Genomic DNA, 25,494 nt, shown 5'->3' with positions numbered 1-25,494 from the left:
GGACCATGCATGCCATTTTAAGGTCTTTGAGTTTACTCTAGGTAAAATAGGAAGTGTGATTGGCAAATGAATGACATTATCTTGCTTAGATTTCGAAATGGTTCTTTGGCTGTTCTGATGAAAAGAAACTTTAGAGACGCATAGGTAGATGCAAAGAGACCCGTTAGGAGTGAATGTAGTAATCTAGATAGGAGAAGATAGTGATTTGGACCAGGATGGGAGAGAAGACATGGTAAGCAGTGTTTGGATTATGGATACATTTTTAAGATGGAATCAATAGGATTGTCCCTTATACCTGACTGAGTTAAAGAGAAAGAGAGTAAATATAATGGCTCTGTAGTTTTTGGCCTGAGCAATTGGAAGATAGTTGCCAACATCTTAGATGCTGAAAGCCATAGAGAGAGCAAATTTGAAATAGTTTGCTTTCTTATCATCTCTTTTCCACACAAGACAGTATATTTGCTTTAAAATCATGTTACTGCCGTGCCACTCTCATTCGATGGGTTTCCATAACATTTAATGACATCAAAAATATTTAAAATGCTTACAAGTTTAGCCATATATTGTTCCTGCTTATTGCTCAGCATCATCTCCTACTGTGTACACTTCTGTTACTCAACTCCTACCACTTTGCTCTTCAGGAAGTTGTTTGAATACCTTAAGCATCTCCCGCTCCAAGCCTTTGTATTTTCGGTCTCCTATCAGAAGAGCATTTACCCCAGAAACTATGGTAACTCGATGTTCATTTCTTTGAAAGTTTTGCTGAAATATCATCTCCTCAAAGATTTCTTTCTTGTGGATCTTGATAAACATTCCTAAAATAGCTCCTCTTAATTATTCTCTGCACTTTAAACTGGCTTTATTATTTTTTTTAATTTTACAGCATTTATCACTATCTGTCATTATATTTTTATGTATTTACAATTTTCTCCTTACTTCACAGTCTAATGTATAGTAAAACAGAGGAATTGTTGTCTTAATTGTTTTTATTGTTTTTTTTTTTTTCTTTGAGGAAGATCAGCCCTGACATAACCACTGCCAATCCTCTTCTTTTTGCTGAGGAAGACCAGCCCTGAGCTAACATCCATGCCGTCTTCCTCTACTTTATATGTAGGATGCCTACTACGGCATGGCTTTTGCCAAGTGGTGCCATGTCTGCAACCGGGATCCGAACTGGCAAAACCCAGGCCTCCAAGAAGCGGAACGTGCAAACTTAACCGCTGAGCCATGGGGCCGGCCCTGTCTTAATATTTTTAATACTGGCTTCCCATATTCTGGGGTTTAAGTATATCATGATAGTTTTAATTACCAAAATACAGATATTTTTTGTCTAATAACTTTATGTTTAGGTTTAAAGAACTATGCAATATCAATCACTTATGTTTTGAGATCCAGACAGTGATTCATTTGCCCAGTTTATGCTAAAAAAGATAAATTGATGAAATGAGGTAGTCTATAAGTTAGACAGCTGTCTGTGCCTACACAAGTCACAATAAGTAAGCATACAGTGATATTGCAAAGCTTCTGTTGTAAGACTAAGTCTGTATTTACTTCAAAGACTTTTTTCCAAGAAGTGGAATAGGTACATAACAGTGTTGAAATTGATGCAAGTAACTCTGCATGAGCATCTATACTTGATGAAAACAGAGAAGACAAAAGTGAACCACAATGCTTTATTTGAGACAAAAATTACAGCTTGTTTATAACAGAATGGTTCAGGCCCTGATAACAAATGTACCAAAACCCTCCTCTAAGTGCCAAACCAATGACGGGAGTATTTCAAGACAACAGTCAGAGAGAATCACTTGGAGCTGTATTTATAACTATCTCCTTTCCATTTCCTGGAATAGTATAGAGTTTGAAAGAGCTATTTCAGCAGCTAGAAAACTCTGAGCAAGAACATACTCCTGATCCACTAGTGACACTGTTGACATACTGTCTTTGAAGCTAGCTCTTAAAAAAAAATCAAGTAATACTTAATTTTCACTTTCAATTTTTTGTTTTATGGAGTAGTTACTTCATTATCTTCATACATTACTTTAATAACTTTATTACCAATCCATTATAACAGCATTGTGCATTTAATTTTTAGTTTTATTAAATTCATGTTTTCCTTGATATCTTGGAAAAAATGCATTTTAGAAACGTATTTAAAATATCTTAAATATTTAGGTTCACTGATTTTTATTTTATCTTGTGAATTCTATTCAATTTATAAATAAAAAACTGTCATAAGTACCAGAATTGCTCTATTACATGAAGTATTTATCAAAACGATGGTGATGAAATTTTGCTCTGATTTTGCTGTTATTACTCTGTTTTGTTCAATTCTGCCTTCTCAGCAGAGCCTGACACTTCTCACCAAAATCAGGAGCGTGTATTCCAAACGTCATTGAATAAAGTTTGCGATACTCTGTCCAAGAAATAGAGTAAAGCTAATTGTGTAATAAATATTGACTTAATTGATGAAAATGCAACCCAATAAGGTAAAGACATTTCAGGCAGTTATAGAAAATCATTTCTGGGCGGGTGGGAGGTAGAAGTGTGCTCCTTTTCTCCTAGCTTTTCCACTAAAATATTCTATTCCCATTATCTTTCTTTTCTTTTCTTACATGTATCTTTTCAGGTCCTCTTTGCTTTTCTATATATTATCTTCCTTTTTACCATGAAGAATAACACCTCAAACATTTTTATCATGATTATTTACATTCCTCTTACCCATCAATCTCACAAAAATATTTCCTGTTTCTAATACTCTCATGTTTATAATAAAAGAATAGTTTTATACAAAAATATAGCTATACATTGGATATTCTAGGAACATGGCGATCTGGAAAGCATTCCTTTCCCCTCCCCCCATATTTTAAATGACTGACTTCTTTGACCAGAATGGTTGCTGGACACCTTGAGCAGCTAAAATGAGTTAGGTTTTAGCTTCTCCCACCTATCTCAACAGAAGCAATTTATGCAGATTTTTCTTGCTTTGTGAGCTAGGCAAGCATTTATAAATTAGCATGGGGGCATCAGGGTAATAATCAGATAATAGTGGCTGCTTCTTCAGTATAAACACTTTGATTGTTTGAGGGTAGGTCGAAGTGAGCCTACTCAAGTATTCTTGCCTCTCTTTGCCACAAAGGGGCAATGAAGGTCTGAATTTAAGTACTGAAGGCTATCGGCTACAGAGGACGGGAGTATTCTCAGTGATACCAGGAGGAGAGAGGCCAGGTCCAGGACCCCAGGACTAGGAGCCTAACTGCTTCAACTTCCTTGGCCTAATTTTCCTTCCATTCACTGAAGGATGCCTCACTTAGGACAGGGAGGCAATGAGACCAGATACCTGATGAGTTGGCAAAGAAAAATATCCCGTAAGAGAGGCCAGAGACTAAGGAGAGGAAAATGAGGTCAAATAAAATTAATACAACTCGAGGGGCTTAGAGTCTTTGGAGGAAAGAGAGGACAACTTAAATTAGATATCTACAGTCAAAATAAGTAAAGAGATTCAAGAGGAGAGCACATACATGCACATAGAGACCAAGACTACATCTAAAAAACGTATTTTTCAATTAAACAGTTTGGTTAAAAAGTTGAAAGGAAAATAATGACTCAAATTATGGAAATAAAAATTGTTTCAAGGAAAAAGAACTTTAAAGTAGAGAAAAGAATAAAGAAATGGGGATCTGTTGGGGCCAGTCCCCTGGCTGAGTGGTTAAGTTTGTGTGCTCTGCTTCAGTGGCCCAGGATTTCGCCAGCTCTGAACCTGGGCTCCGACATTTCACCGTTCATCAGGCCATGCTGAGGTGGCATCCCACATGCCACAACTAGAAGGACCCACACTAAAAATATACAACTATGTACTGGGGGGATTTGGGGAGAAAAAATAGAAAAAAAGAAAGAAAGAAATGGGGATCTGTTTTATCTTCATGTACATACACGACTCTCACCCTAAATTTCTCCTGGTCTTATGAAATAGTAATTTTCTCAGGAAGCTATCCCTGGCAAACTTTAGAAAACTAGCAACCACTTGTGCTTCCTATAAACTTGAACTTACGCGGCTTTTCTCTTGAAATATTCAATATCTAATTCTTTATTTTCTGTCCTCTCCTACAAAGTAATGAACCTCCTGAGTGAAAGACATTTGTTCACTGAAATATGCACTGTGCTTAGAAAAATAACGGTCTCAAGGCTCAAGGATTGTTTGTTGAAGGACTCAGTGGATGAATTAGTTAATGTGTCACGGTGAAGAAACTTGAGCATGTTGGACAGCAGGTCAAGGAGATCTAACACGGCAGTGAGAGCGGCTCTAGAAGGAGCAAAGACAACATTTAGAAGAGAAGCAATCATTCATCAAATTGTAGAATATTTCTCCGAGCTGAAGAAAGGACTGGGTCTGCATATTAAAAAGCTCTCTCTCCAAGCTAGGTTAATGATGAAAGACACGTAGTGGAATTTCTACCAAGCCTCAAGGTAGAAAAGACAATTTACCTACAAAGGAAAAGTAATCCAAGAGGCATCACACTCTTTATTTGCAATACTGATAGCTTCAAGACAGTGGAACAGCATTTGTAGCCTCAGAAACAGTGCCAGGCATCTACAGACCACCCGGTGAAAATATTGCCTCCCTGAAATCTTACACCTGACTACTCTCTATTGGATGGTGAAAGAAATGTTTATGCATAAACTATCAGAAAACCTATCATCCAGATAATCTATCTGAAGAAAATAATTGGAAAGTACTGTTACTGAATATAAAATGGACTAGAGTAGAAATTTCCAAAGGGGGAAGATGAAAAAAAAAACGGAAAGTGTTGTAAACAATGAAGATTAAAATGTGTGCTTGTGTGTGTGCATGCACCTGTACATGTTAGATGTAAGTTTAAATAGATAATGGTAGAGTATCTGTGTAGATATATAAAATACGTGCTAAAATAGGGCCCCTGAAACAGGTGAGACATCCAGTGGAGGAAATTGTATTTAGAGTCTAGAACTAAAAGAAAAAAATTATTTAAGCAAGACCACGAGATTTGTGAGTGGAAAGGAGAGGAAAGTACATATTATGGGGAAAAAACCCGGGTGTCCACAGGGGAAATTATGCATCCAGATTGGTGAAAGAATTAACATTTTGTTTGGCAAAAAAAAAACCATAGTAAAGAGTATGTGATTGATTATATATCAGGGAAAGAGAAGGTTACCATTAATGAAATGTAAGTGTTTGGTAGCCTTTCTGAATTCTGAAGAGGAGAAGCGCAACAGATAGTAACTTAAACCAGAGGAAAAGAAAGAATGTAAAAAGCTATTAAATAGGAGAACATAACAAGAGTATTAAGAAAATTACAGAAAGTACTACTTGACACTGTCATTTTCTTCCTGTTAATAAATGTCAGTAAGATTTCATCAAATCTTGTTCAGTCTACCTCCTGAATATTGCTTCTATTTGTTTTTTCTTCTTTATGCTGCTGATAGAGTGCATCTCATTCCTCATGTATTGCTATAACAGTCCCTTGATTAGTCTCCAAACTACAGTCTTCCACAAATGCAACCTCCATTCTCCTGCCAGACTGGTTACAAAAAATGTAGGCAAACGACTACAAATTTCCATTGCTTTCATCACACTTCAGGATCAAATCCAGATAGTTTGCATGTCATATATACTGATGATGCTACAGTGGAGGCATGTAGCCGTCTGCTATGGAGTTAAGCAAAACTGGAGATAAGAATGCATCTACGTTGACTGGTTTTAATGGGATCTAGCAGACCTGTTAAAGGCATTTACCTGTAGTCATGACTACTTGCATCCATGCGTATCAGGGAATACATGCTGAACTGGGAAATGTATGAAGGAGAGAGGGGAGGAAGGAGAAAGAAAAGAAAAGAAAAAGAAAAACGGTTTGTGAAACCCTAAAAGCAAATCTCTCTCCAAAAAGGAGATTTCATCTCAAGGGTGGAAATGAGTACAGTTACCCGAATTCGTCCACAGAACTCCTGATTGTGAAGAGCCACGTGTAAACCAAAAGGACCTGAGTGTGTAGACCTCTGCTGTGGCCATCTTCTAAATGCACAGATCTCTAAGGAGGTGGAGCAGTTCCCTAGCTACGTAATAGGAAGAGTTTTGAGTAATAGATGTTTTCAGTGAAGTCAGCAAAGCCGTGGGCAGTGGAAGGCTAAGAAGCAGCCTAGGTTGACAGTGGTATTGGCACGAAGAGTAGAAAGTGTGGGGTGCTTGGGGCAGCACCGATGTGGGGACGTAAGCAGTGAAGTTTATGCAGCGTTCTGGGCAGAGCGCAGCGGGTTGCAGCAGATTGCGCAGTAGAGCTGGCGCTGCAGTTCAGCACGTGGAGAACTGAGCTTGTGAAATGAACCCAGTGCGAGGAGAAGTGGAAGGAGGAGCTGCACGTGGATTTCGGAGACCCCTGATATTCTAGGGGCTGGCAGATGACAGAAGGGGAGGCAGCGAGGGGAAGCAGAGGGGGCTTACCTCACCCTTGATTTTGGATCCAAATTTTACCCGGACACCTGTCTCTCTGGCTCCTCTGGATGGCACTTTCTTTCTGAACTTCAGTTAGAGAGATTGGAGTTAATCAGTCTTCAATTTAATGGCATGTTATCAGTGATTTGTACAGGGCCTCTTTTATCTTTTATATTTGTTTGGTTGTTTTCTTTCATTCCCATTCCGCACTTCCAATCCCTTCATTTTTACTCCTGGGTTTTTGATATTTGGTGAGTTTTAGTGACTATTACAAAGTCCTTCCTGATCTCTCTCTCCTCTCTCCTCTCTTGCTGCTCTCGCCGGGTACTTGGAGGTCTTGTCGTGTATGTAGAACTGCTGGCAGGCGCCTGAGAACAGCATGTTTCTTCTCATTTTAAGAGTAATAGCGTAGCACAAAATCCACACTATATGTAGGAAAAAAAGAAAAACTTAATTGCTACTAAATTAGTTACATAAAATAAATCCTTAAATATACAATGAGAAGCAAATTCATGAACATGGTCCCTTTCGATGGCCAAGGTGTCTCAGGAAGAATGGACACTTTGGAAAGGAATTGGTTTGTTGTTTTTAGTGCCCTTGGGTTATTGGTAGCATAGGACGGGTGGTGATAGACTAGGATGACCTCTTACATCAGAAGTTGTCTCCCTTCTGGAGGTACTTCATTTGGACGTCATGGGGCAAATATGGACACAAATATACATTTATTAGATCTCACTATTTCTTCAGGATAAATTCCTAGAAGTAGAATTTTATATCAATGGAACATTATATTTATTTATATTTGCAAATATGAGTTTAGTGGTGACTTTTTGTTGTAATTTTTGAGACTTTAGCAACCAAATTCTGATGACTTTTGGTAATTGATAGGTAACTAGCTTAAATTTTCTTAGGATCAATACTTATACATCATGAGAATCATCTCTTTCATAGAAATTTGAATTCTTCATCCATATAAATAAATAAGCCCAAAACCTTTTAGAGTTAGTTACCATCAAATATTTTGTTCTATTCAGTTATTCTTATTTTGATTCAACATTGGCAGTTTATATTTTGACATAAACTTATTAGTATATTTGCACAGGGAATATCTAGTGATATTAGCCTCATTTGTCCTCATCCTCCCTTTCACATTTTTAGTTTTGTATATTTGTGTTCTCTCTCGATTTTTTACTTACACATTCCAGAAGAATGTGTATATCATTATCTTTTAAATAAGTGACTCTGGTCTTATTAATCATAGTACTTTACTCTTGATATGAAACTTAGGCAGTGTAGTTTTACACTGTCTTCATTTAAAATAAAAGTACTGAGTACTGTACATGTCCTGAAAAAAACTTTTTGGAAAAAAAATCACTTTGTTTAATATTTATGTCTATTGTAAAGTGTAGATAATGTAGAATTAGGCTAATATAGTTTATTTTATTGTTTGAAATATGAATTAAGAAAAAGTAGAAAAACTAAATAAAATAAATGTATGGAATTTTCCTAATTATAAAAAATTAACTATATAAGCTATCATGCTCTGATATTTATACAGACTAATTCTTATAAGATGTATCTTTGTCCTTATCAATATTTAATAATATTCTGATTCACTGTGTTTTAAGTGTTCATCTTTACATTTTCTCTTGTCTCCCACTTTCTGCTATATATTCTCAGATATATACGCTACTTTTGATGTTTTGTATGCTACTTTTGATGTTTTGGGGGTGGTGAGGTGACAGTCCTGACTGTTGTTTATATTGAATACATATTATTTTAATCTACTTTTTTCAAAAGATTCCTTTCTTAACTTATTTGGCTCCATTTTAATTTTGTTAGCCACTAAGTCAACTCCCTTTTTAACATGCTTTTCTACCATATTATCCTCTATATTGTATTTCATAAAAATCATATCTGTTTAACTTATTGGGCCAAAATGTTGATGCTATTTGAAATCTCTCTCCTCCTCTAAGCATTTTCCCCTCGTCTTTACATCTTTCATCTTTACTGTTATAAAGTGACTATTCTATTTGCAATTTTGTGGTAGAATTTCTCAAGGAGTCTATGTTGTTCTAGAGTTTGCTTTTATCTTTTCTTTCTCTCTGGTTTAAATTCTTAAGTGGCGAGAATACTATTTAAGTCTTCTTTTTCCCTGGCCGCAGGCTGAGTTGCTAGGATGTCATTTTCCTTGTGGGTGAGATTCAGGGGCTGCTCCTAGATTTTAAACCATGAGTGGGAGTAGAGGCGTGGGGAGTTGATAGCCTGGAACTCAACAGGGAGATTTTCTCATGGTGGGTTTCCTCTGCCTTGAGGGGAAAACTCCTTGGTCCAAGTGTCACAGACGGTGTTCTGGGACTTCCTTCTTAGTATGTTGTAAGAGTGCCAACACTTTGGCCTAATTTTTCATGATCAATAAACCCTTCTTTGTTTAGAAATATCTTTCTCAGAGTTGCTGCTGCCTAGTCTTCATCCAGCAAGCTGTTGATCTGATCTCATTAATGACTGAATATTCCCTCTTCATTTAATTCATAGTCCTGAGCCTCTTCTGTGGAAACCATATTCCAGAATAATAGAAGTGCGGGTACCACAAACATCCTTCGCTAGTCTTGGACAATTTAATTTATTCCCACTCAAAAGGAAAATTGAGACATAATAACCACAACTCACCAACAGTTTAGGATATTCTGGCGCTCCCTTCTTCCTGCCACTCTCTACCCTCAGTAGAAAGGGATGGTATTTGGAGTGACTTCTGGATCTCTAGGCAGGCTCTTAGAATGAGAGAAGCAAGGTAAACATATCTTAGCGGGTTTGTCAGTGGTGTAGCAGAGTACAATACATTTAAAGTTAGACCATGCTTAATTTTAACAACAGCTCTACACCTAGTGATATGACCAAAACAACTTATTTAACTTCTCTAAGTAGGTTTCTTCATTTGTAACATAGTGGTAATAACATACATCACACAGGGTTTGTAAGGATTGAATGAGAAAATAAGAAAATAGTGAAAGTAATTAGCTTGATGGCTGGCACATAGTAGGTGGCAAAAAATACAGATGATTGTTCTTGATATAAAAGAAGGATAACGCAATTCTACAAAGTGGAATTGCAAAGCTGCGCCTGAAACAGCAGAAAAGGTAAATCGCTGAAGCGTTTTACTGATACCACTTCGGTTAAACTGTGTCAACATCACACTTGAGTCCTTCTTTTATGAAATTATCCTGTGTTCTTATAAGAAACTTGAAATAATGAATATATGGTACAATTCACTTTATTATTAAATCAGCTTGTAACAACTTAGTATTCAAAAGTGTTATTTTTGGTCTTAAAATCTCTAGTGTTTACTTTAGAGAGACGCCCTTGTCATTTAATTTGGTGTCCCATTCACTTTATAGTAGAAAGTTTACTAAATGTGATATAAAGTGCAGGAATATTTCTCACAAATTGCTGAGTGAGGGCAGAGGAAGCCAGAACAGCAGTATGTGTTCTTAGCCCCCTATTGCTTGCAGCTAATGAACTGCGGTAAACTGGAACCCAGAGTCCTTCTTGTCTGTCTCAGCCTGTGGATAGTGATGCTGTGGTCTGGGAACACTGCAGCACTCGCCGTCATCTAGGAAGGCCTCGGGCACTCACCCGGGCCCTTACTGCTTGTGGCAGCCTCCACAGACATTTTCCCCAGGAAGCCGATGTTTCCCTCAACCCTGTGGTTCTCATTAGGATTCTAGGACACACCTTAACAACAACCACTGGGAACTGTGAAAAAACAAGGTTTATTAGTCACAACTCTTAATAGGATACTGGGTACACCAAGGGCCACACAGCCAGGTTGCTGGTGGAGAAAGAGAGAGAGAGTGTGAACCCAGGCTCTGATTTTACTGGGGTCAAGGGTGGGGTGCCTAGGGTTTCACCGTTTTACTTTTTATTGGTGAATTTAGAACATGACAGCAGGAATTAGGAGCGGGAAAGGAAAAGCAGGGTCACCCAAAGTAGTCAGTTGCTTACATGACTCAGGGCTTTCTAAAAGGGTGACTTCGGGGCGGGGGAGGCCTGGCTCCCTATCTAGTTGTGTAGCTAGTAGCTGTCATACAGCTGCCCATGTTTATTTGAGATGGAAGTCTTTGAAACGGATGCCTCAGCAGCCCAAAGCTTAATGTCAGGCACTTACATTACAATCAAAGAAGCTTATGGTCAGGCACTTGTACCATATGATTGCTTTATCAAACAATGTAAAAATGACAACAAATAAACCCTACAATTAGCCCAACTATGATCATACCATCATTGTCCATGCAACTCTTCACAGTACATCACAAACTCCTGTGTGTCATGATTGACTCCTGCTGGCACACCAGCCGTACATAACCGCTCTGCTAAGCATTAAAAATCTCATTTGTCATCTTTTATTTTCACATTTCAATAATGATCTCATTTATTCCAATGGTTTTCTAAAACCCATATTTTATTGTTAAGTGTCTGTTTAGGCCAAAGTAGATTGTACTTTTAAATTCTCAAAAGATAATATTAAGATCATTAAATGAAAATGTGGTTTACTCTCATTCCCTCTAAACAGATTAATCTTTTTCTCCTTTGCTAAAAACACAAGTAGGCATGGACAAAATTAATGATTGAAAATATCATGTAATAATATATGTTGTACGTAATTTAAACAAAGTGTTATTGTTTTTGGCAGACTGTTAATAGACTTTTGTGAAAATATTTAAATTGTAACTTTTCTTGTTTACGTTGATGTATTTACAGTTGTTTGCCAGGATTTACTGGAAAAAACTGTGAGAAAGTAATTGACCACTGCAGACTGCTCTGCGTCAACTGTCAGAATGAAGGATGGTGTTTCAATATAATTGGGAGATTCAGAGTAAGTAAGTTAATACATTGCAAAGTAATTTAGCACTTCAAAATACAACAGCTTCAGGCAGTCTGTATTTCAAATGCTTCTGTTAATCTAAACCGGGGAAATATATCCTTATACGTATATTTAAATGTGAGTTATATAAAGCTTACTAATAGAGATTTATAACTTATAAGAATTATGTTGGGAGGGCATTAATAAGTGTTCTAGGCAGTGTTTTTATTATAAAATAAGTATATAGCTAATTGAGACCTGGCAATATATCTCTGTATATATAAAAGCACAGTTACTCATGCCTTAAGCTCTTGGACTAGATGGGGAATACAATTAATCAGGTAGTTGTTAGTCAGGACATAAAAATAGGCTTTTTTTGGTGGATAGTTTTTGAAATGACTTAGCAAATACAGAGTATGTGTACTACACACAGTGAGGCATATCCTACAACTCAGCATTTCCATTTAGTTACATCTATTGCAGATATTATCAGGTATGTACTGAAAGAGACATATACAAGAATTTTCACTCCACATGTGAAATAAACTAAAGCCTGTGTATAAACTCATCATGGTGTAGTCATATCATGGAATTATACAGAGTGGTTAAAATAAGTGAGCAATACCTACATGTATTAATATTTATAAATATCGGAACATAATGTTCAATTTTAAAATCTTATTGAGGAATGATATACGTGCACTCTGATGATGATTAGTTAAACTTTTAAAACACACAAAAAAATCCATATTGTCTGTGATTGCATAAATATATAGCAAACGTGTAAATACATACATCAGAAATATACACACTGGCTTTACTAAAAGGGCTGCCTACAGGGAGACAGGTGGGGAGAGTTCAGAGGGCACTTCCAATGTATCCGTAATGCTTTATTTCTTAAAAATGTATTTTTGGCAAATAAAGGTGGTAGGATTATGGTGTTCTTTTTATTTTAAAAAAATTTTTGCTGAAGAAGATTAGCCCTGAGCTAACATTTGCTGCCAATCTTCCTTTTATTTTGCTTGAGGAAGATTCACCCTGAGCTAAGGTCTGGGCCAATCTCCCTCTATTTTGTATGTGGGTCACTGCCACAGCATGGCTGATGAGTACTGTAGGTCTACACCCAGGATCCAGACCTGTGAACCCCGGCTGCCAAAGTGGAGCACCAAACTTTACTCCACCATGGGGCCAGCCTTCATGGTGTTCCTTTGATTTTTTTCTTGACTTTTCTGTTGTTTAAAATATTTTACTGAAATTTTAAAATAATGAAAAGCCAGCTTATGGAATAGACCATGGACAAATTTGTGCATCTATTTTTGGAAACATATGCTAAAATATAATAATGCTACTATACAAGAATGTATAAGATAACATAACATGTATTTAGCAGCTATAATACACTTGGTACTATAAAATATCATTTATGATCATTACCTCATTTGATCTTCACATAAATACCATTCCATTTATAGAAAGATAAAACATCTACTGAACTTTTGAATCTTTTCCAAAGGTCACACATATGGATAGGGATGGACAAAACTAGATTTGCATGTCCTCTGTGTGACTCTAGAACTCATACTTTCAAGCACTATACTTATCTATTTTCAATACAAAGAATATGCTATCATTTCTTTTTCCTTTAAAATTTATTTACCCTTTCCTTAATAAGAATTCTCTCATTGAAATGTCTGTCTTCCTTTGATTTGAATTGTTCTATATTATACTGCTTATGTTTTGGTTTTTGGTTCCTGCTTTATCTCAGGATAGCCTCTGAGCATTTATCTCTGACTTATTTTGAAATTTTGCTTCCTTCATCACCACTTTTCCTAGGAGATCTCACCCATTCTAATGCCTCAACAAATACCTATATGTGATTGACTCTAAACCCAGTTTGAATTTCTTTTTCAAGGAATTTGACTAGACTTTTCATCACCTTGCAGAATCTGCTTTGTTTATAATTCTACTTTAAGTTTAATGACTTCCGTTAGGTTAAATATCAGCAAGAAAAGAAGGTTATTGGCATTCTCATTGGGTTAAAATGTAGGTGTTGATGAAGATAATGTACATTACTAAATGGTTCTAACATTATAATAATTTTTCAAATATATACTTTTCCCTATTGACTAATAATATTAATTTTGGCTGTGTTGAGTTGTGAAATAGTTTATATTTAAATTAGTTTAATTTAAAATTTAGTGTATGTTTACAAATATATTGTTCAGATTATATAATGGTTATGAATGGTGGGAATTGCCATTATTCTTCATGATATTTTAAAAAGCTCCCATGACATTTAAGTTCAATGTAATATGCTTAAGAAAATAAAATACCATGCATATATTCAAATTGTTTCTGGAAGGCAAATACAAAAAGCATTTTTCTAGGTTATAATATTTTTGGAATTCCATAGCTGACATTTGTTTTTCTAGTTTTATATTTGCCTTAGTAAGCTTCTGAAAATGTCAACTAATTTCAAAGAGAATATTTGATGAGCTATAATATTTTAGGAAAAGACATACACTATTTCTTCTCCTATTTATAGAAAACAAATATATTTTACATTCAGAGGGAAAGAGAAGAGAGAGGACATAAAACAAACAAATAGTAAAACGGTACACTTAAATCCAACCAAATTCAAGATTACACTAAATATAAATTGACTATACACTCCAGTTAATAGGCAAAGTTTGTTAATGGTACATAAAGCAAGACTTAATCAAATGTTGTTTAAAAGAGATTCATTTTAAGGGCAAGCTTCATGGAGTAGTGGTTAAGTTTGGCACTCTCCACTTTGGTGGCCCAGGTGCACAGGTTTGGATCCCAGGCATGGAACTACACCACTAGTCAGCTATGCTGTGGTGGTGACCCACATATAAAACAGAGGAAGACTGGCACAGATGTGAGCTCAGGGCTAGTCTGCCTCAAGCAAAGAAAAAGAGGGAGATTGGTAACAGATGTTAGCTCAGGGCAAATCTTCCTCAGCCAAAAAAAAAAAAAAAGACAGAGAGAGAGAGAGAAAGAGAGTGATTCATTTTATATGAAAAGATACACACATATAGAAAGTAAAATAATGGGAAAGATAGGTCATATAAAATGAAGCAAACAATATACTGATTTAGCTTTATAAATAAGGTAAATTCTAATGTAATGAAATATAAAAGACGTCATTTCAACATAAGTGGGTCAACTAATCAAGTCAAATTATACATTTAATAACAGAGCTTCAAAATACATTTATCAGAAATGGACAGAACCCAAAGGAGAAATAAGTAAAACTACAACTGTAATTGAGATTTGAATGCTTCTCTTTCAATAATTGGTAGAACAAGTAGAAAGAAAATCAGTAAGGTTAGAGAAGATTTGAATGATACCATCAATCCACTTACTGAAATGACGTTACAGACATCACACCCAACAGCTGCTAAACATTTATTCTTCTCAACAACACGTAAGATGTCAACCAGATCTCTATCCTTGGCCATGAAACAAGTCTCAATAAATTTTAAAAGTCTAAAATCACAAGAAGTATATTCTTTGACTACAACAAAATTATAGAACAATATTGAGAAAATCACTAAGTATTTGGAAATTAGAAAATCTACTTCTAAATATCACATGGAACAAATAAGAAATCACAAGGGAAATTATAAAATATTTCAAATAAATGCTAATAAAGATAGCAAATAAAAATGTGTATGATGTTGCTAAATCTTTACTTAGATGGATTTTTTAAATACCTTTAATGTTTGTAGTAGAAAAGAATACTTTTAATCATATTTTAATATCTGAATAGTCTAGTCCTATATCAAATTAATTAAACTTATAATTACAAACTTCCTCCCTAAGAAAACTCCAAGACCAGATGCTTCACTGGTAGAATCCATCAAATATTTGAGGCAGAAATAAGATCAATCATGCACAAACTATTACAGGTAACAGAGGAGGAGGGAACAAATCTCAACTCACTTTGATGAAGCAACATTAATCCCGAGGCTAAAGTCTCATAAAGACCTTACAAGAAAACAAAATTACAGTTTTATTATTTAAATATTTATTTATAAATACTATTTTTATTATTTAAATATTAAATATTCTTTATTAATATGTGAATAAATCTTTAATAATATAATAAGTTGAATACACAAAGATATAAAAATATTATCTCAAGACCAAGAAAGATTTTTCTCAAGGTCACAATATTTATTCAGAAATCTAAATCAGTTACTATGTTTCACCATATTAACAGAACACAAGTGAAAAATCATATGATCTTCTAACTAGATTCAGAACGAGCAATTAACAAAACTCACTAACATTTGTGATACAGCTCAGCAAACTAGTAATCAAGGGAACATCTTCAGTCTGATAGAGGATATCTCCAAAAAGCTAAAGGTAACATCATACTCATACGTGGAAGTCTGATTGCTTTCCCACTAAAGTTGGCACAAGTATTCACCAGTTCTCATCAGCATTTTACTAGAAGTTTTTACCAGTCCAATAAGAAGAAAAATAAATAAAATATAAGGATAAGAAAAATAGCAGTAAACGGGGTTTGATATACATATCTCATGACTTCATTAGAAATCTACAAAACAAAACAATAGAACTAACAAGTGAATTTACCAAAGTCCCAAGATACAAGATAACTACACAGAACCCAATACTATTTCTATAATATAGCAACAAGTAACTGGGAAATGAAATTAAGCATGATTATGATATGATCACAAATACTTCAGAATAAACTTCACAAAATACGGGCAAGATCTCTCTGCTGAAAACTACAAAACATTGCATAAAGAAATTTAAAAAGTTCTACATAAATAGTTATAACATACTCACAGGTTGGAAGAGTTCATATTTTTATGATGCCCTTTCTTCTTACTGATAACCCCAGGCATTTTGTAGAGATTGACAAACTGATTATAAAATTTATATGGAACTTTAATGACCTCAAGTAGTCAAAGTAAACATAAATGAAAATGAATCTGGAGGATTTTCCCTACCTGATTTCAAGAGTTACTGTAGAGCTAGAGTATCAAGACAGCGTAGTATTGGCACAAGGATAGACAAAAAGATGAGAGATAAAATGGATAGTTCAGAAGCAGATCCACAGGGAAACGGTCTGTTGATTTCCAACAAAGAAACCAAGATAATTTAATGGAGAAAGGCAGGTTTTCTCATCAAAATGCACTGGGGAAAAAATGAATCTTTACTGCTATCTCAAACCATACAAACCACCATGTGTGACCTTTCAAGCCCCACCGTAGACAATTCTAAGGCTTTGCCTGTCAGGCCTCACAGAGGGAAGCTGCCCACACCAGACCGTCAAGGACTCAGCCAGTCCCCCCACCTTCCTCTCAGTCATGCTCATGTGGATTTCATTTCCAGCCCAAGCACCTTATTCGGAGGCCTCTATCATGATGGGGAGGCAGGCCACAGGCCTCAACTAGGGCGTTCCCAGGAGCCTCCAAGGAGACCTCCACATGCAGGGGCCTTGGCTGCTGCACTCCTTTCCACACTGACTTAGCACTTTCCCACCCCCAGCCCTTCTTCTCTCCCTCCCCCTAAGTCCATGAAAAGTTGAGCCTTTTGTTCAGGACTCCTTTGAGTCCTTTCTGTCCCACACAGGAAGAGGGAGACAGCATTTTCCCGTGTATATAGGGAAAACGAGGCTTGCAATAAAGCCAGCCGATGACAATTCGGTATGTACCTAAAGTTTTTCGGTAAGTAATAATTCAACACCTAGAAATACCTGAAGGAAGAAAACAACATTATGTTAAATATGTAGAAAATATTCACTATATTATTACTTATTTTATAATAAAACTAATCAAATAAAGCAGCAAGAATAGCTAAAAAATTATAATTTGTTCATGTAAAAGAATATGCATCCAATTTTGACTATGCTTTTGAAGTCTATTATGATTTTTGGAAAATAGTCCAATCAAAATGTTCACTGAAAAATGGCTATATCATTCTACCTAGGGTTTTGGGTTCAGCCATACATATATATGATATTTATCCATTTGCAACAAAATAAGATACTGTTGATGTACTTTCTGTGTTGTGGTAAGTGTCCACAGGCATGGCAGCACTGCTCCCACAGAAATCATCCACTTGATGTCAGCTCCCAGAGTGTTCAGACATCGGAAGGGATAGTGCATCAGGAGCCCAGGCTTTCAGGCTGCAAGAAGCACAGGGGAGGGAGCGAGTTAGATGGCACAAGGTGGTGTAGCTTCTGATGCCATCCATCCCTGTAATCATTAAGGACTTCACAATGTTTTAATAAAAAGAAAATTTCCTAGTATATTTGAATTGACTTTATGGAAACAGAATTATCTGAGGTCCACTAGCCATGTGATCCAGGACAAATTAATGCACACGAGCACAGAGAAGCAGGGAGCCAGAGAGAAACGTGGAGAAGATTGGCTTGGGGAATCACAGGGAGGCTCTGCATTAAAATCCAGATGTGAGGAAAGACCAAGGTTACTCAGAGCTTCGATGGCCAAAGAGTCTGGACCATATTTGGATTACACAGATGTGTATAATATAGGCCAAAAGGAAATAAACCAATGATTTGACAGTCGTTTACTCCTGTTAATGGGATTACACTAAAATCATAATCTGATCAAAACAATTTATTTCTTTTGAATATGGATTTAAATGAAGTAATATGCAGAATGAAGCATCTTCCATAATGACTGTAAGATTAGGAAGTTTATATTAAATGCACCAGCCTGGACAATGTTAAGGCTTAAAAAAAACCCCTGAAGGTCAGAACCTTATTAATTCTAAGCCATGCTCTTCATCATGAGTTAAATTTCTCTATTTTCAATTCATTTTCTTTATAATTAAAGTGGCATAAGGATGCTGAACTTTCTCATTGGAATCGTAATGAAGAATTTCTAATAAAGCCCTTTCACAATGTCAATTGCATTCTCAATATTAATAATATAAATGGCTCCATGATAAAACAATTGTTACTTCCCACATGAGAGAGTCGGATTTCTAATAACAACCACATAAGAATAAATCATGGAAGAAATTGAGAGCTCATGACAAAAAAAAAGAAAAAAGATCCTACTGTCAATTTTGTGTTTATAAAAAATGAATAAATGACAGCGTCTAAATTAAAAAACATGATTGATGTTATACACATCATAAAGTAAAAATACAGGCACTATGCAATTAAGAACTATTTACATTGCCTCAAAGCAATGACTCAGAATTTCTTTTCCTTAGCATTTCAATGATTACTAAAAAGTTTAATTTCATTTTTAATAGATAATACACATAGGTAGAGCCACAATTTCTGGTTTGTGTCTATCCATATATTTTATAATTTCATGATGTTATGACTTAGAATTGTTAACTGCTGCTTTTTCTCCCATCAAAGAAAATGCTATCAGAGCTTCATACACAGCTCCTTTGGTTGTCTTCTTGTACAGCTGGTTCAGAGATACAGAGATAAGCATGCAGTTGATGTTTTATCTCATCTTTTTAAGTCTCCTATAAAGATTCATTGGGGAACCAACAATAAAACAAAATTTAAAACTAATCTAGTTTAACTTTACCATCTGTTTTATTTCTCTCATCTATTTCCATCCTCTAGTTAAATCTTTTCTTTTTTTACAATTCTTTTCAACAAGTGTGACTTATGCAAACTCACACTCAAAGAAGTAAAGCTCAAATTAGAATTGCATCAGTACAATTTGCTTTTGGGGTAGGTTTAGAGTTTTAAAATTTTAGTTGCGACAACAGAAAATCTAAACAGAATATTTCTCTCTCTCTCTCCCTCTCTCTTTCTGTCACATTCATACAAACACACACGCTCCCCCACACAAATTTGAAGGCTCACATAATTAGACTTTCCAAGAGCTAGACCAGGTAAGCATTTAACTAGAGGTTCAATGTGAACCTCTTCCTTCTAGCTCACTCTAAAATCACAGCAGTGGCCTCTTTGAAGTTCCTAAAAGAACCCAGGTATGCTCCTGTCTCAGGTCCTTTGTGTTGGATATTTTACCCAAATTTCTGATTTGTGGGTTTCTTCGTTCTGAGTATTTTCTCAGATGTTTACCTTCTCGGGGAGTCCTTTCCCTAGACACTCCATCAAAAATGTCAAATACTCCCTTCCAGCCCACGCATGTCATCTCCTTTTTCTCTGTTTCTTCTTAACAATGATTACCATCCAGCTTTCCAAATAACGATATACTTCTTCCTGTATCTTGTTCACTGTCTGTGAGACTATAGTAGGCCAAAATTTAAGCTCCAAGGAGATAGATATCTTTGTTTCTTTGTACAGAACTAACCTTCTTCCACAGAAGGCAAATTCTGGCAAGAGGAGTGGATGGGAACCGATTCAGAAGGATGTTTTTATGTAGGAAGAGCACGCATTCCATAAACTGACCAAAAACAGATGTCTCTCTTAGTAATGGGGTTGTCAGTAATGGGGTCGTCAGAGCTAGCTTGACATGGAATTTGGGGACAGGTGCATTTGGTGAAACATGGTACGAATTATGTAATGTACAAAATTTCCCTCAATAATGCTTTTTTATGTAAAAAATTATAAAAGTCAATAAATCAAAGAAAGCGGCATTGGATAAACTGTGTTATAAACACTCAAAAAAGTAGTTTACATGCATACGCAAAATGAAAAAATATAAAATTCACACTATGATCTGCTGCTAAAGCCTAAATTGACCAGGAAATCATTTTCTATTGGACCAAGAACTACATTCTAAGACGCCCAAGATACCTTCTGATTGTCCCTTTAATGAGATAAACACCCCAACGCTTTCATTCTTTATCAGTCCTCTGACAGTTTCTTCAGGTGTAGGGCCTCGATGGGTAGTGTGGTAGTTTGTGCTGAGAAGCACAGATGTGTCTGGAAGAGAATAGGTAAAGTCAGACGCAGAAGATCCCTGGAGGGACCAAGTGTGATTGTGCCCCCGGGAGACACTCAACAAGGTCTACAGACATTTTTGTTGTCACAATAGGGATTGGGGCTGCTCCTGGTGTCTGGTGGGGAGAGGCCAGGTTGCTGCTCAGCACCCTACAATGCACATGACGGCCCTCTGTGTCAAAGAAGCATCAGGTCCAAAATATCTATATTCCTGAGCTTGAGAGAACCTGCCTTAGAGGGAGTTTAGGCTGTGGAAGTTGGAAAATAGTAAAACTTGTGCACAAAAAGATAGACTTTATGAAAGTGGAAAGAATCTCAGACTTCAAAAAGGGAAGCTTCTTCCTCAAACTTACAGACCATAACATCGAGAGATTCCAGACTGAGAAGCCTTTTCCTGGTTTAAGCGGGCCCTGCATCTGACATTTGGTGCATTTGGTCAGTTAAGTCAAATTGCTTTCCTATTATTTTCCTTCATCCATTGGGAACAGATTAGGTACTTGCAGTTCAGAAAGAAGAATGTGTAGTTTCTTGGTCACAGACTCTGCTTCTCAATCCTTCCCTCTGAAATACTCACTTAGATCAAATTTGTTTATTTTTTTTCTTTATTTATGTAATTGGACATTTAGATGAAAAGTCTGGAGCAGTTTTGTTAAGTAGCCTGAGCTAATGTGATAATAAGAGAGAACTCTCTCTCCTTTGTTTTTAAGGAGAAAGAGAGGCAGGAGCAGGATTCCAGACTTACTGAACATAAAATAGAGCAAGGCAAGTCATTGAACCGCTTGAAGTAGCTTCAGCAATGCCGTACAATCAGGATCCGCTTCAATAATCTCCTGTTTCACGTCTTACACCTCAGAGATAGTTATCCTTCTGTTCTTCTCTCTCTTTCATAGACATATTTTTTAATGGCTTTCTGAATCTATTTTGTTAATTGGGTAATTTACCCAACTCTTGTTCAGAGTCTTGGCATGCAAATTGACTTGTGCTTAAAATAGTGTTTGAAAGACACCAGTGTCCTTTCACTAGCTTTTAGCTTTTTTCTTTTTTTTTGGTGAGGAAGATTGGCCTTGAACAAACATCTGTTGCCAATTTTACCCTTTTTGCTTGAGGAAGATTGTCCCTGAGCTAACATCTGTGCCAGTCTTCCTCTATTTTGTACATGGGATGCTGCCACAGCATGGCTTGATGAACAGTGTGTACGGCCATGCCCGGGATTTGAACCTGCAAACCTCAGACCACCAAAGGAAAGCATATGAACTTAACCACTACACCACCAGGTCAGCCCCAGATTTTACTTTTTTATGTCTTTTGCATGTACATATGTTACCTCCTTTTTTCAGTTCTTCCATATATTTTAATCGTTTGAATCACTGTCATATTTCAAATAAGTAAACAAAAACAACGTGTTTTGACTTGGACGAAATTTTTCAAAGAATACAAGAAAAAATCTTTCCTAGGTTTCATGTTTAAGTAGTTTTCAAATGGTTCTATTGCCCTACAATTGTTAGTCACAAAAAGTGGTAGAAAACTTTTACGGTCAAACTCACATCATATTATCTGGGTCCTGTCGACCTTGTGCCTTCCTAGGCTGCAAGCAATAATAAAGCAACAGATGTTTCCAACTTATCAGGACTGATAGAAATTAAAGTGACCATGCAGCTTCTATTATATGTCAAAGAATTTGAGAATAGAAAATTTACAGATGTCTTAATAGTAGTTCTAGGACAAAAATAGAAATCCTCAGAGGTTAGCACTTATGTCAATGTCACTTCTAATTGCATGACATGTAAATGAACTGGTTTACAATGAGTAGTACTTTGTCATTTCATATGTTTTCTATTGATTCATTATAATAATTAGTGCTATCTATATAATGGGAAGAAATTTAAAAGAGATTCTGAATGATGTATATATTTCAAAACTTCTCTCACACTTTTTAAATTTGATTTGATTTGATTTGATACCATTATCCACTTATGAAAGCAAGAATGGAAGAAGTTATAAGCATATCTTTTATCATTTCTCTTCCTTATTTTAAGCAGAATTTTTACAGCAAAGGATAAAGTAAATTAAAACAGCTTAAGTGTATGTAACAGCTTAATTCATCTAAATTAGTGCAATCTCTGTGAGTGGCTGAAATGCTCATATTTAAAGGAAACACATAAAAACACTTTACCTGCTTTCGAGAAACTCAAGGTGCCAATATACGTTCATTAAAAATTAAGCTGAAAAAATGAACAGAAAAATATTATGCTTGAAGAGCTTTCAACAATTTAAAAATTTGCCTCATAATTAAGGAGAAATCACTGGTGAAACTACAAAAACAAGTTATTAAAAAAAGAATGGTTATTTATGTGAATCTCATTCATGTTATGTTTTGGATCTTTAAGATGGCAACTTTCCTCCAAAAATGCTCATTAGCATGAGTTAGAGCCATCATATCTGTCACTGTGTTAAGGTCAGGTACCTACAAAGGGGTGTCAACCGTAGATGTGAAGGAAACTGAGGGATTGCTTTCATGAACGGTTGCTGGGAATAATCCAGAGTGTGGTTGGCTGAGGAATGGCACCCCAAATATGCCTGGGCCCTAATCCCCAGGACCTGTGAATGTTATCTTAAACGGAAAAAGAGACTGTGAAGATGTGATTAAGACAAGGATCTTGATACAAGGAGATTATCTTGGATTATCCAGATGGGCTGATGTGATCACGAAGATCCTTATAACCGGGCCACAGAAGGAGTCAGAACAGAGAAAGTGATGAGATGACAGAAGTTGAGACTGAAGTGATGTTCTCTGAAGATGTAGGGAGAGACCACGAGCCAAGGGATAGAGGCAACCACTAGAAACTGAAAAAGGCAGGGAAACAGAGCCTCCCTTCAGATTCTGCAGAAGCAGCCCGCCCTCCTGAAACCTTGGCTTGACCTAGGTAGAACAGATTTTGGACTTCTGACCTCCAGAAATACAACAGAATAATGTTTTAAACTACTAGGGTTGTAATCATTAATTTCAGCAGCAACAGGAAACAAAGGCACAGAGATTTCTAGAAAATTCATTTTTAACACAAAAATAAATTTGCTAGTTGAAAATTATTAGAGCAGTTCTCTAACTGAACACATGAGTTTGAGTATAGGAATGGCAATGGGTCCTCTCCAAAAGACACACAGGAAACACAAAGAGAAGCCACCCTAGATTTATTGTTAGTGGGCATTTCTAGTTTTGGTTGAGTTTTAGAGCTGTCGGTGCTAAGTGACATAAGTGAATAAAAAAGAGCAAGATGATTGGTTGGACTGTATCTCAGAAGGAATGGCTAAAATTCTACATTTATTTTGAAATGATGGACATGTTCAGTGGGTTCATTTGGCAGCTAGTTAGGGAAACAGCAGGCATGCTCATAAAGTGAGGTCTTGTCTTTTAACATTTTGCTCTCCCATCACTCACTCAGACAGGAATAGCTTCTGCTAATGCCACATCCTGCATGTGTGCGTGACTTACTAATTTATCATCCACGCCAGGACACATTGGAGAATGAAACGGGATCCTATCAGTTGCTTGTCTGGTATAACAGGCGTTGAATTAGGTCTGGTTTATACATGGATCACTGTTCAGCTAGTGTTCTTCCAAGAATATGGACATCTAATTTTTATGAATTATGATCTACATGATTCCACTGTTATCTTTAACAATTTATGAAGTAATGTTTTCACCTGGCACTCTAAGAGACCAACAAAAGCGTTAATTAAAAATAAGGCAATCCACACTACGAAGTGAGAACCACATGTAATTGACTATATAGCCAACATCTTCATTGTAGATATAATGGCAGCTATTACAGAAGCACAGAGTTAACTAACTTTCATTCTTCCTCAATAAGTTTTGGTGAAATCCTTAGTAAGGTGTCTTTATGGAAAATGTCTCCATTCTTCTTTTTTACTCTTTTAGAGTTCTTGGCCTTCTTATTTGTGCCATGTCACTATTGTTCTCATTAAAAGAATATTTTTTGAAAAACTCCTTTGTGGAAATTCTGTACCGCAGGCACATGCCATGATCTCATCTCATGCTTTACAATGGTCACTCAAAATTTGGGTTTGATAATAGAATCCACCTATTATAAGGAGGATTCTTTCCTCAGACTGACAGTGAGGGAGGGAGAGAGAGAGAGAGATCCACAGATACTTAAGCATTCTTAAATATATACTTAAGTATCTAAAGTCTATTTTCTATGTACCTTCCCCAGCTCTTCATAATCTTTTCCTATCTAAGTCTGTGATTAGGCAGAAAAGTGTAGCGAGGGAGAATTGCAGGCAGACGGGTGGTGACCACAGGAACGTTGTAGGTCCTGAAAGAATTGGAGTAACAGTTTTTTTATTGGTTCTTGCCATTGTATTTTGAGTAGGTTTACTATTAGCAAATCTAGGTCAGTCCCTAATTATTCTTGCATTCATTATGAGGACAGAGAAAGAAATGTACTTCACTAATTCTTAGTAAATTACTAAAATTCCTTAGCCTAAGTCTTCACTCGGTTTATCTTTCCACAGCTCTTCGCAAAGTTAGTGTGTCTTTTTGCAAGAAATCTGTCTCAACTTACAAAAAATTCCTTCTGACAATATGCTGACGACTAGAATTCTTTACAGTGAAGTGCAAAGTTTACTTACATAATCATACCAAAAAAGCTTGAAATGCACTGTCACCCAGTTAAATTTTCATGCAAAAAAATTTAAAATTACTCATCCTATTTGAACAGTGAATATAGAAATCAGGAAACATAAGTTTCAGTTTTAAAAATTAGCTGCCTCTCTTCTTACTCCACAAGGTTCTACTTGGCCAAAGACGTAATTTTAATACACATTTTCTATCTCTTTAGTAATGATGTTAAGAGCTCAGTGGTGTCATCCAGGGTGAAGGAGCCCAACTTTTGACCCTAAGTGACCCAGAGAAGCACATTGTCCGTGAATTTCCTCCATAAAATTCTTAATATAAAAGATAGAGATAAGAAAGACCTGAAAGAATTTTTAAATTATCTAGAATTGGTCCCAAAGTAAAGGATGCCATGGTGAATTTTAATATTTTTAATGTGATACAACTTGATCTCTTTTATGAGGGCCAAGAGTTAAAGTATGTCTTAAACTCACATCCAGCAATGAACCAGGCTATCTCAACTCATGCCAAATTATCATATTTTAAAGTTTTATTCTTTTCGTATTTCAATATTATTAATCTAGCAGATCTATAATTGTTTTCCACTTAATGACTAATAGAATTCATAG

General features: G+C 36.1%; 1 protein-coding gene across 2 annotated transcripts in view; it reads left to right on the top strand.

Annotated features, from left to right (window-relative positions):
* LOC100070526 (eyes shut homolog) overlaps window positions 1-25,494 on the top strand; it is a 319,688-nt gene that overhangs the window by 272,691 nt on the left and 21,503 nt on the right. For both annotated transcript variants that reach the window (XM_070244798.1, XM_023625135.2), the window contains one exon: window positions 11,222-11,336. In XM_070244798.1, coding sequence (XP_070100899.1) covers window positions 11,222-11,336 — 115 coding nt within the window. The remainder of the gene's footprint in view (window positions 1-11,221; window positions 11,337-25,494) is intronic.

The sequence above is a fragment of the Equus caballus genome, chromosome 20 (assembly GCF_041296265.1).
Source record: "Equus caballus isolate H_3958 breed thoroughbred chromosome 20, TB-T2T, whole genome shotgun sequence".
Taxonomy (NCBI): domain Eukaryota; kingdom Metazoa; phylum Chordata; class Mammalia; order Perissodactyla; family Equidae; genus Equus; species Equus caballus.
Note: the sequence above shows the minus strand (reverse complement) of the source record. Positions and strands in the feature narration are given on the sequence as shown.